This window comes from Eschscholzia californica, unplaced genomic scaffold (assembly GCF_041429995.1).
Source record: "Eschscholzia californica isolate CP2 unplaced genomic scaffold, dmEscCali1.0.p SCAF_4, whole genome shotgun sequence".
NCBI lineage: Eukaryota > Viridiplantae > Streptophyta > Magnoliopsida > Ranunculales > Papaveraceae > Eschscholzia > Eschscholzia californica.
Genome location: NW_028238461.1, coordinates 10,326,684 through 10,338,140, shown reverse-complemented (window position 1 = coordinate 10,338,140; position 11,457 = coordinate 10,326,684). Strand labels below are relative to the sequence as shown.

The 11,457-nt window shown below is 35.3% G+C and overlaps 1 protein-coding gene across 2 annotated transcripts; it reads right to left on the bottom strand.

Annotated features, from left to right (window-relative positions):
- Positions 1-5,506: 5,506 nt before the first annotated feature.
- Positions 5,507-9,037, bottom strand: LOC147542537 (nucleolar protein 56-like). 2 transcript variants are annotated; one of them, XM_086632505.1, is made up of 8 exons: positions 8,595-9,037; positions 7,662-7,876; positions 7,423-7,580; positions 7,128-7,315; positions 6,795-7,047; positions 6,436-6,584; positions 6,212-6,346; positions 5,507-5,991 (listed from the first exon to the last, which is right to left on the bottom strand). In XM_086632505.1, the coding sequence occupies exons 1-8, from the start codon at positions 8,797-8,799 to the stop codon at positions 5,672-5,674; spliced, it is 1,623 nt and encodes a 540-aa protein (XP_086488631.1). In that variant the 5' UTR covers positions 8,800-9,037; the 3' UTR covers positions 5,507-5,671. The 2 variants fall into 2 exon arrangements, with proteins under 2 accessions (XP_086488631.1, XP_086488632.1); XM_086632506.1 differs by having other exon boundaries at positions 7,662-7,916; positions 8,005-8,888.
- Between the last annotated feature and the right edge of the window lie 2,420 nt (positions 9,038-11,457).

Genomic DNA, 11,457 nt, shown 5'->3' with positions numbered 1-11,457 from the left:
GATTCTAACTCTCCCCATTAATAAATAAACTAGAACAAGAATATTATGGGGCACCATCCATTTTGATTTCTTACTACAAGTCTGAGATAGGTTTTTTTTGCTTAATTTTGTGTTAGGCTCTGGAATTGTTATTAAGGGGACGTTTTGCCCTTTTTCTGGTATCTGACAGTTCGTTTTCGACTTCAAGGGACAAAATGTTTCTCCTCTTTGTGTAAACTACCCATAAGATCTATGAATATCTTTTTTCATTTTGTTCACAAAAGGGTGGTTTTGGAAAAAAAAAAATTAATTTTACATAAATATCGTAAGGGTAGTTTCAGAAAAAACAAATTTTTCAGTTTTTGGAAGCTAAACCAAATGGTCAAGACACTTGGTCACTGATTAGAGACTAAAATGAAATTAAGTTTTTTTTTTCATTATATGAAATTAGACCATCTAAATAAAAAGTGATCGGGAATCAGTCGTTCAAATGAATCAGATTAGAATAGACAATTTTAATTATTAAGTAGGTCAATTTGAATTCCGACTCAGATTCAAATCGGCCATAGAATACAGACACAAGTTAGTTCTTGCAAAGATAGAAAGAAACAGTGTTTGATGTGGCACTTGATTTATGGGAGATCACACAAATTCAGCTGAAGTTGCAGTAGAAAAACAAAACTAAAATATTGGAAACTTGGCAAGGCACCCATTAATGAAGTTTTTAACTTATAATAATGTTTTTAGCTTTGAGACAAAGAAATCTGTCTTGCTTATGAATCCAATGTGAGATCTTGAGGGAAAGAGAGAGAGAGAGAAAGTAAGTGTGTGAGAGTGGACTCTGTTTAATTAATCAATTAAATGGATTATTATGGGATGACATAAAATGAAATTATGTCAATGTCCGGCCCTTCTTAACTACCAAAGAAATTATGTCATACACAGTGGCAAGCATGAAATTAACTAGGACCCACAAATCCCATGACTTCGAAAATATTTGAACTCACAATTATGTCTTAAAATCTTCAAAAATTTATACGTTTAGCATAGAGGGCTAACGAAGTCGCAGTAACTAATTTAATTTAGTCAAATTTTTGGAAGCACGAATCATTGTATAGAGTCTCATTAACTTATAGATCGGAGATTTATATTGTTAATATGGATTTTTTTTGTAGTGAATCTCACAAGGCTGCACCTCTAATACCTATGTGTTCAAGTCGAGGCATCTATTGGTGTCATACTAGTTGAGTTTGTGCTTTTTTTCCTTCCCAACAAAGAGCTTATTCTATTTTGAGATTCTCCAAAAAGCCATGCCACCTCTACTATTATCTTAACTTATCTATCTTCTTGTATTCTCCAAACGCATCTCAAGCTTTAATAGCACGTGCCTGACACATTTTTCTCTTAATTTTAGTATACCTTCCATATATAGTCAGGGGGACATCCAGTTTTGTGTCTCGAGGCCGATTTGTCAACACTTGACAGTGCCACAAATTTAAGAACCCATTTCTCCCTTTGTTTGGTGTTTTGTTTGGAATATGACTCATGTAGATGATTTTATGAGCACAAGTCATGTTTGGTGTGCGAAAATAACGTAAGAACAGAAGAAGAAGTTGATTTATATAGATTTAATCTAAAAAAAATAATTTGTTGTATAGAGGCCATTTTGGTGGTGCGAAGTTGGTGAAGTGAAGAGATAGAACTTCATTTTGTTCTTTGTTCATTCTATTGATGTTGAAAGCTACCTACGCCTACCATCAAAATCGACTTAATTATAATTTTACAAACTTTTTGTAAAAAATTATATTTTAATTCTTGTACGAACCAAATACAAAGTTAGAAATCTTTTAGGAATTGAATTCTCATTCCTGATCGCACCAAACAACAAATTATATAATCTGATTCTAATGAATCGTGTTATGGGGATGTGATTCCTAAGACACACATTCTATTTCCGCGCTACAAACATGAACTTTTAGAGTTCTTTTTCTTAACTCTTAGGCAAAATCTTCTTGTAGTTTGATATTCATTATAATTATATTATATGTATAGACTAGCTAATCACTTTATTATACATTGTATTACGGTCCCTAAGATGAGATTTAGTTGGGAAAGAAATATCATTATAAGCAATACTTAGGTGTTGGCATGTTTTCTAAATGGTTGATATACTATTTGAGTTTGTATTATTCAAAAATTTTTTTTTTTGGAAGTCGACTACGATCTACATTAGTCGTTACATTTGACATTGATACATCATAGATGTGATAAGCTCGATAACCATCCCCTCGAACTCAAACAAGACCGGACCTATAGCCCAACTAGACCATGATCTAAAGCCCAACTACATTATTTAGACCCTAATAATCTCAATTCAAATAACCAAAGATTCAACCTTCTCTGAGATTCGAAACTGGGACCTCCGGAACTTTTTGAAGTTTATGTCAACACCTTGTAGTTTTTGTTGAAAGATTCAAAAATCACTTGACTCGTCTACTTTGTTGGTTTTGATTAGTTGTTTCTTTATTTAGTTTGATGCATGAGATAAGCTAGAAACCAAAATCTTCTTCCGAAAATTCATGGACTCATTCCACTCGTCCTCCACAAACTGAACAATTAACTATTGGCAGCCAACGTTCGATTAAGAAATCATGAGTTAGGGACCTTAAAATCAAATAACAATATGGGGATGGGGCCTAAAGTATAATGATAACTGTTGAGGGGATTAAAGTATGGTGATGATTGCAAAGGAGGGCCTTATGCCCTTATTCATTCAAATTAAGCACATATTTAGTCATCCATAAGGCATATTTAAACTATAAATTTGACAATAACGTTTTTACGAATTCTTTTTTTATTAAAGAAACATTTACAACCACCGAATTTAAAATTTCTTTTTAAGTAAAATAATTTTTTAATAATTTTTCATCAAAGGAAAATTTGAACAGAGAAAATGAGAAGTTTTACAACCACCGAATTTAAAATTTCTTTTTAAGTAAAATAATTTTTTAATAATTTTTCATCAAAGGAAAATTTGAACAGAGAAAATGAGAAGTTTGAAATAAAGGCAAACACGTCATAATTTGAAACAACAAGCCATACTCTTATGTGTGAGTTTGTGGTAATTGTGGTAAGTTAGAACTATTTATTCATTATGTAATATCTTTTCTTTCCCGTGTATCTTACAAAAGGATGAAAGCAATCAAAAGAGTTACGACCTACTGGCTAAATATTTATTTTTTGCTGGAGAATCTTTACAAGGTAGATATGCCATGTTGATATGTGAGTATACCATATGAAATCGAAAATAGAATGAATTGTGTCTTGACAATTGCCTCATATGCTCAAATACACAACATGCAAATGCAATATTCTACTTGATGAAAACAAGGAAGAAAGATGTCCAAATAACTAGTATCTTCAAAACAAAAATGGGCAATTATGTTGCTTATCTCTTAAAGTTCCCAAGTTCAAGCAAATATGATCACCTTTTTATCTCATTTGAAATCATATACCCTCTTTTCCTTTTTCATTTGAAAGAATGTAGCCCACTTTTTAAATTGGTTTGGATTAGTGGGAAATTTTCTTTTTAAACCCTAGAGGAGGGAAAGCAACGACTCATAAGCCATATCATGCATCATTTAAATTAAACTTAAAGCTTACATTTGAAATTTTCAAAAGCCACCAACTATTGCCTCTCACACTAAAAAGGTGATTAGAGTATACTTGGCGTGATGCGACATATTTATCGTAATCAGTCTTCATATTTTCTGATAATCTTTTAGATGCCAAACAGAAGATTTTTTTTATCTCTTCAAGACTTGTGTAGAGTCTTTACTACCTCAACCAATTTCTATGGATAAAACAGTTGGACGTACCCTAAAATCATCTTGGCTCATGATAAAATTGATTCAACTACAAAATTGTTATACAAAAATATGATAGTTTGAATTCGTATGGAATGAAAAACAGTTTACAACTAATTAGACATTAAGTTAAGAATGCTGACGGAAAAAAAGGATTAACAAAAATGAACAACCTATTCAATACTCGACAAACACACCTTAAATTTTTAACACAAATGCGGTTGACGTTGTTGGAATTGGTCCTCCTCAGTTGGAAACGCTTGTTGCTTAGTTATGTATTGAACAATAAATGATAGAGCGCCTTGGGCGCTGGCGTCCCCCCCGCCCTTTGCATTGGAGCCTTTATTTTTTTATTTTTAGACGGATTGTCATTCGACGGATGAGAATACATCAAGTTTGGCCACTGAGATCTTTTCCATGACTACAACACGGATCATCATCCAATGGGATGGTCCCGCGGGCTAACAGTCATTGTAACTGTTTTCCTCCAATAGCTACAGTGGTTGCTCCCTAGATAGTCAGACGTTCAAAACTGTGGCTATTCTCAGTCTATAAAATCACGAAAACCAAACTTGCAAAACTTACTAAGAAATTATCAAATTTTCAAGGAGAAAGTACTCAAGTCTATACTATTTACTTAACATTCGAATGATTTCCGATCAGAAAGGTAAAAGCGTTATATCCTTGGAGACGTTTCGCCTGGTTGGTACATAAAACAGAGCGATTAATGTCTTAAGGAAAACGATCACTTGCTTCGGTTATAAGAATCTCATTATATATTTTGTTTTTTGTTTCACCCTTTCAACATTCTCCGGAATTGCTAATGTTCCTTTATTCCTTTTAAAGAAATTCATTGACCTGCTCCTTTTTTTTTTTTAGAACATAGAAACTCTATTGTTTACCTATGTTTTTAGATAAAGAGTTGTTAAATCTATCACTATCAAAACAAACTTATTTGTATACTAAAAAGGAACATCAGACTTATCCACGATCTCAACAGGATCCCCCCAGCGTCCCAGGTCCTACGTTGTAAATGGATAGTATCCCACTCAATCCAGAGGTTGAACTCAATCCGAGGTAGTGGTTCAAGTCTCATGTTGTATAATTAAAGGTAGCTTATGATCGCCCTTACCGTGTGGATGATGTGCCTCGAACCTATGACATGTAATGATGTTCCAGTAATTTTAAGATGCCCCATGATGACGCGATACTGCCATGATGTTTCTATGCAATAACGCCTCTGAATACGTTGTTTTGACACTCTTACAGTTAATTTTGGTAGCCCATTAATACACAACAATTGAGCAAGTTTGATTTCAACAGAGAACAGTGAGCAACTAAGTACGGAACTCGAAACAAAAAAAAAATACCAACAATATGCAACAAAGACCTGGGGTCCTTGGATATGAACAAGTGTGCATTTTACCACTCCTAAGCCAACAAAAAAGAATCATAAATCTGCTTGGTTTCTTCCATGAAAGATGAGGATATTGACTAAAACCGTCCGTGAGATTGGATCAACCTAAGGCCCGTCTGTCGGCTTAGGCCAGAGCAATCATGGGGGTACTTTGATTCTTGGACCAGGGTCAGATGGGCCAGATACGCGGCATTCACTAACCTTCTTACTAAGATTACGGATTACCCAAGCCAAGAGCTCATCATGATGGAACAGATAAATGTGATTAAAGCAAAAATATGGTCATATTCTAGTACAAAACTTACTAACAAAGATTCGATAATAAAAACAAAACGTCATTCGTCTTAAAACACCTATCTTTCTAAAACTTAGACAAAAAACTTAAACCTGGTTTTTATAGTTCCATAACTTACACATCACTTTTGCTTTTTGATTTCTTTTTCTTCTTCACTTCACTTGCAGTCTCGACTTCCTCAACGTCTTTGCTCTTCTTCTTCTTGCTCTTCTTGGCAGTTCCATTCTGCTCGGATTCAAACCCGTTCTCGACATCTTCAGCTTCCTGTGACTTTCGCTTCTCCTTTTTCTTCTTTTTCTTCTCTGTTCCAGTCTCCTCTGAAGCATCACCATTTGCTGGCTTGTCTTCTTCCATGGCCTCAACTTCACCTTTGGACTTCTTTTTCTTGCTCTTCTTTGCAGAAGCATCTTCAATTTCCATATCAGTCTTCCCATCTACAATCAAAGCTAGAAATAAGAAACAAAAGAAAATGGGGCATATATGGTAGATAAAAACCTAAACCTCCTGCATAATCTTCTACTGACGAAATCAATATTAGACGTTATTTCATCCATGCCAGGACAAGATAATTCCGTGAACCATAATGAAAGGAGGGATTGTTTAGAGTATGCTAAAGGTTATTTGGTGAACATCTGCGTTATCTTCACTTCTTACCTTTACTTTGAGTACTTTCTATGGCAGCTTTCATCATGTCAACGTTCTTGCGTGGTGCAACTCCCTTGTCGTAAAAGTCAAGTCTCTCTTCTACCTGTTCACGAAGCTTTTCGCCAAAAACGGTTGTGTTCGACTCTGTTTTAAAAAATGATAAATTAAGTTATCCAGTAACACATGCCAACAAAATGAGAAAATCAAATTAGTTGCATCCACCGGAAATATACCTGAGAAACAGTCAATACGGGAGGCAATGGAACACTTGTTTGCAAGGTAACGAGCCATACGACCTTTGTTTTTTGCAGAAGCTCGCCCAATAAATGATGAATGGAAGATAAGCCCGTATTTTGGAGTGTTTCCTCGGGTTTTCAGAGCCCTGAAAAAATTTCTCAACAGTCAATGCGATGCTAACAATGACACTCATATCCTCAATTTTAGCCAAAGACACACACAACAGGAATATGCGGAAACAAATATTTGAAGAACAAGGCAAGATTTCAATTACATAATATGCAGTTTTGATCTCTAAGAGATAACCGATGTGTCAAAGAAAAATTGCGAGCAAAGAAAGAAACTTAAAGAGCACCTGAAGAGTGCCTTCTCAGCACCAAGAATTTGAAGGGTAGATGAAGGGCACTTGGCCAAATTTGTTAGACTACCAGCATGAGAGATCAAACGAGCCCCAACCATTTCACCAATAAGAGAAGCCAAATTTGGAGCAATATCATTCATTTTGTTCACTAAGTACTCGTGGAGATTCTTTCTGTATTGAGATAAGTCCATCACTCTTTGTGCAAATTGCTTAACATTAATCAAGTCAATTGGAGACAAATCTTGTCCTGCAAAAGTTCAGAACAAAATGAGTAAAATGAAGTATTGGTTAACCAAATAATTGACTTGAAGTCATCAAGAGAATTACCCATAGATGCCTTTGCTGCTTCTACAATTTCCTTTGCTTTGTCTTCGTCTCCAAGTATCTCCACTAGGCCTGGGATTTTGTCTTCAGACAGCTCTGACTTGTTCTCAACGTATTTGGCAACTTTGGCATAGAGATAGTTATCATTTACTATCTTCACTAGTTCAGGAAAATGCCAGGAGTACCACTCTCTGCAAAGAAAAGGATGACATATGATCATTAGAATTTCCTACACTCAAGTCACAAACCGAAATAGCACTATTAAGAAAAAACTTATTAATGTACTTCCATTACGCACCTGACTCTCATAGAGAAGGAGTTCACATCTTTATCGAGAGTATCTAGAAGGAAGATAGCCTGAATAACCATATTATCAACTCGGTTGACATTGAACTTCACCTTTGCTCGACTGTAACTATGTCCCAAACCGAGCTGAGCTTTATCCAGATCGGTAGGCTATAAAACAAGAAAAGAAATCAGAAACAGTATAACCTTTAAAAGAGCAAAACGATTAGGTAATTGAGAAAATCAACAAACCTTAAGATCTTTGATGAACCTATCAAAATGCAAGCGTACTCCACGGAGAAGTTCAAGAACAAACTCATTGCTTTGGCAAGGAATTTTGGTTTCTTCTGAAATATGTGATCCAATCTTTGGCTCAGCAAGTCCTAAACTGAACTTGGGTTTCTTTCCTTCTTTCACTTTTGGCAAGTTCAGCTCCAAAAAGTTCCTCAACTCCTCAGTCATCAGCCCTAAAAATCCAATAAACAACCAAATCAATACATTGCTTCACTTTCAGTTCGAAATGAATACAACCCACAAATTGAAAAAACAGAGTTTATTGTTCTGAATAGAAACTCAACCAACACAAGGCCTACACGCGAACTATAAGCTTTAGGCCTACACGGACTATAAGCTTTGGGCCTACACGGACTATAAGCTCTGGGCCTAAACACGACAAACTCCGGCGAAAACTCAAGTAATCCCATTTATCATAGCAACTACTACCCAAAGAACTCAACTTCCTCTAGCCCAGAAAACTAATTTTAGATTACAGGAAGCTCCGATAAAAATAGTCTACCACCTAGATGTGTATAACACGAAAATGCTTCGGAAACAGAAAATACACAGAGTAAAACCTACTAACATTTATCCACTAAACCCTAAACCCCACTATCATTACAACAAACCCTAAACCCACAAACATTTAGCCACTTAAACCTAAACCCACTTACATTTAGTCACTAAACCCTAAACCAACTAACATTTAGCCTTGTGCATGAAGAAGAACAAAATAGCACCAAAAGACAAAAAAAATCATTCCTAGTGTAGAAATATGAATCTTTATACGATGAAGAATTATATGTTTTAGGATAAATAGAAGCTCTAAGTACTTAAGTATTACTAGAACTTAAAGAACCAAAAGAACTCATAAGTATTAAAGAAGGGTTAGGGTTTAGGAATATAAACCTTCAGAGACAGCATTGCATTGATTGAGAGCATCTAAAGCAGAAGCAAATGGTTGAAAAGCAGCGATCTTTACGACTTTCCCAAACCGATTAAGATCAACAACTGAGTTACGAACAGCTTCAGTGTTTTGTCCAATTTCATCAATACCGTGTGCTTCAAACAGAGAGTAACCAGAAGCTGATTCAAATAGAAGATATAACGCCATTACTAATGGAGGCGAAAACTTTCTTTCTCTCTCTAAACCCTCTCTCTTTCTCTCTCTAGAGATGCAACTGCGCCTCTAGGGTTTTATGTCTTTCTTTCCTTCCCTCCTTTCTCTTTTTATTTTCCAACGTTTTGGAGGTTAGGGCAAGGACGGGTTTATTTAGGGTTTTACGAAATGATATATGATGATGTAGCAGAACCAGTTGCGTTTTAGTTAAATACTGAATAACTTTATCACCGTAGGGTTTTGAAGCTTTCATACACTTTAGCATCTCGAGGTCCTCCTCAATGGGCTGCTAAATTGGCCCAACCGGTGGTCCAGGTTAGCAAATGTTCTATAGCCACCATAAGAATTACCAAGCCCACCCACTGTCATTCTTTTTCATGGATTCACTGAGCTATGTCTAATTGGGCTCATGAGTCACTTTAGGGTCAGATTTGTAGTGCCTTTGTACTTTCGCGGGTTAGTGGATGTAGATATCTCGTCTTAGGTTGGATTGGTGTCGGATGGTATAATCCAATTTACTTTTTTTTTTGTTGAACTATAATCCATTTTACTCGATAACGAAGTGAATAAATCGAAAAGAAATGTGATGTTCGAGTTGAATTGAGACCATGGTGGAGATGATTTTGCGGAATTTGTTTTCTAGTAAGATTAATCTCTAAATTTGTCCCCTATTATTTGGTGCAACGGTTGAACACTTACTCTGCAATCTGAAAGTCTCTCGTCCAAAATTATTAGTGGATATGAAACAAACAACTAAGGGGGCATATTCTTTTTTTAGCCCAAAAATTGACTTGATTAAACATTGCCCTCTAATCTTCACGCTCTTTCTCTCTCGTTCTCTTACTTACTATCTTTCTCTTCTGCTTTCTTTGTCTCTCACTCTCACAATTTCTCTCTCTTCCTCTCTATCTCCTAATGTTACTCTCTCGATCTTTATCTTTCTCCCTCTCTCACACAAACACAGTTCAGGCGAAAGGAAATATTCCCTTTGTCGGAATCATACCTCGGGGAGGAGAGAGGTCCCCTTCATCTCAGACTAAGGGGGTTCCGGCGAAGGGGACACTTCCTTCACCAGAACCGTGTGAGAGAGGGACAAATCGTGAGACACATAGATGCCAAGTGAGAGAGAGGGAGAAAGCGACCTAGAGAGAAACAATGAGAGATAGAAGGAGATTGAACATAAAAAAAAGAGAAGAAAGAAAGAGGCATAAGGAGAGAGAGACAACGAAACCGAGGGAGAGGGCCCCAATGAGTGAGAGAAGGGAGAGAAAATGTGGCAACACTGGTCGGAATGGTGATAGTGGGAAGTTGTAGTGGTGAAGGTGATAGAAAAGATGAAGATTAGGGGACAATTTTCGATCAAGTTAATTTTGGAGCTAAAAAAATGTCCACAAAAATATACAAAAAAAAAGATATGTATTTTGTAGAGAAATTATTTTCTGAAAATTATTCTTTATGCCCAAAGCCGCCACCTTGCTTTATTAGTAAAAGATTTAAAAATGCTCCTAACTCTTGTCCAGACTAGTCTATTGTTGCATGTGATGATTAAATAAGTAGATATGCTTCATACTATCTCAAGAATAAGAATTGTAATATAAGTAATATACTCGAGGGCATCAAAATCTTTGTAGAAGGAGCCAAGGAGGAAAGGGTATGAGAAAATGTAAAACCCTCTCCACCAAACTTTATGGGTGCCCATGTTAGGTTGTGGTTTTATATATGTGGACTTTGATGAGTTTTTTTTTTTTTTTTTGTTGAAAACTTTGATGAGTTGATGGTGGGAATTCTTTTAGTTAGATACTCTTCATTAGCCTCTTTAAGTATTTGGTAGTCTCTTCAAGGAATCCCGAATGTGTAAGAAAATGGGTATACAAAAAGAAGATGGTGGAGGGAGGCATCCACAAATGTTTATATTCCCCTTATTTTCTTCTTCATCTACCAACCACAAAATAAAAATAAAGTTGGAAAAGAATAAGAGGAAACCCAAAGTAAACCACCTTATATATAATAAAATTCTAATGATTAGAGAGAAGAAAAAAATACGAAAAAATAATATAATTTCGAAGCCCATTCTATGTTATTTTTAATAAATATAAAAAAGGCACAAATATGAAAGATTATTAGTGCACACACTTGTTTCCCACATGAACAAATTTTCGGCCTCAAGAGAGGCTGGGGCTGGAGCTGAATTTTAGAGGCTGAGCTGAGGCCAAAAATTTTGAGTGAAAAAATGGTTTTTTCGACCTAACACAGACTGGGTTGGAGATGCTCTAACACACCTTTGATAAACTAGTAATCCTTGTTATTTACATCATTTATATCGTTGTATTCTATTCATAAGATCTTGATTATTACAAACAAATGCATTCCATTTTGAAGTCTCGATTACTCTTTTTAATTTATGTTGTACCAATGTGTTTTTGTCCATAATACCATCCTTTAAATACTTTTCCTCAAACCAATTACATTTTCTTATCAATTATTATATAAATACCAACAACTATGAATTCTTGAGAACAAAAAACCAAAAATGAACACAACAACTACTAGTTTTTTTTTGTTGAGTAAACAACTACTAGTTATTCTTTAACAAAAAAAAAAAACTACTAGTTATTATTCAAAAAATAGAAGGAAATTATAAAATGAAGCTAG

Coding starts and splice junctions, on each gene's coding strand:
- LOC147542537 (XM_086632505.1), bottom strand. CDS start 8,799: ATGGCGTTATATCTTCTATTTGAATCAGCTTCTGGTTACTCTCTGTTT. Junction 7,877..8,594: donor ATGCAATGCTGTCTCTGAAG/GTTTATATTCCT, acceptor TTGGATTTTTAG/GGCTGATGACTGAGGAGTTG. Junction 5,992..6,211: donor AGAAAGTACTCAAAGTAAAG/GTAAGAAGTGAA, acceptor CTTTGATTGTAG/ATGGGAAGACTGATATGGAA.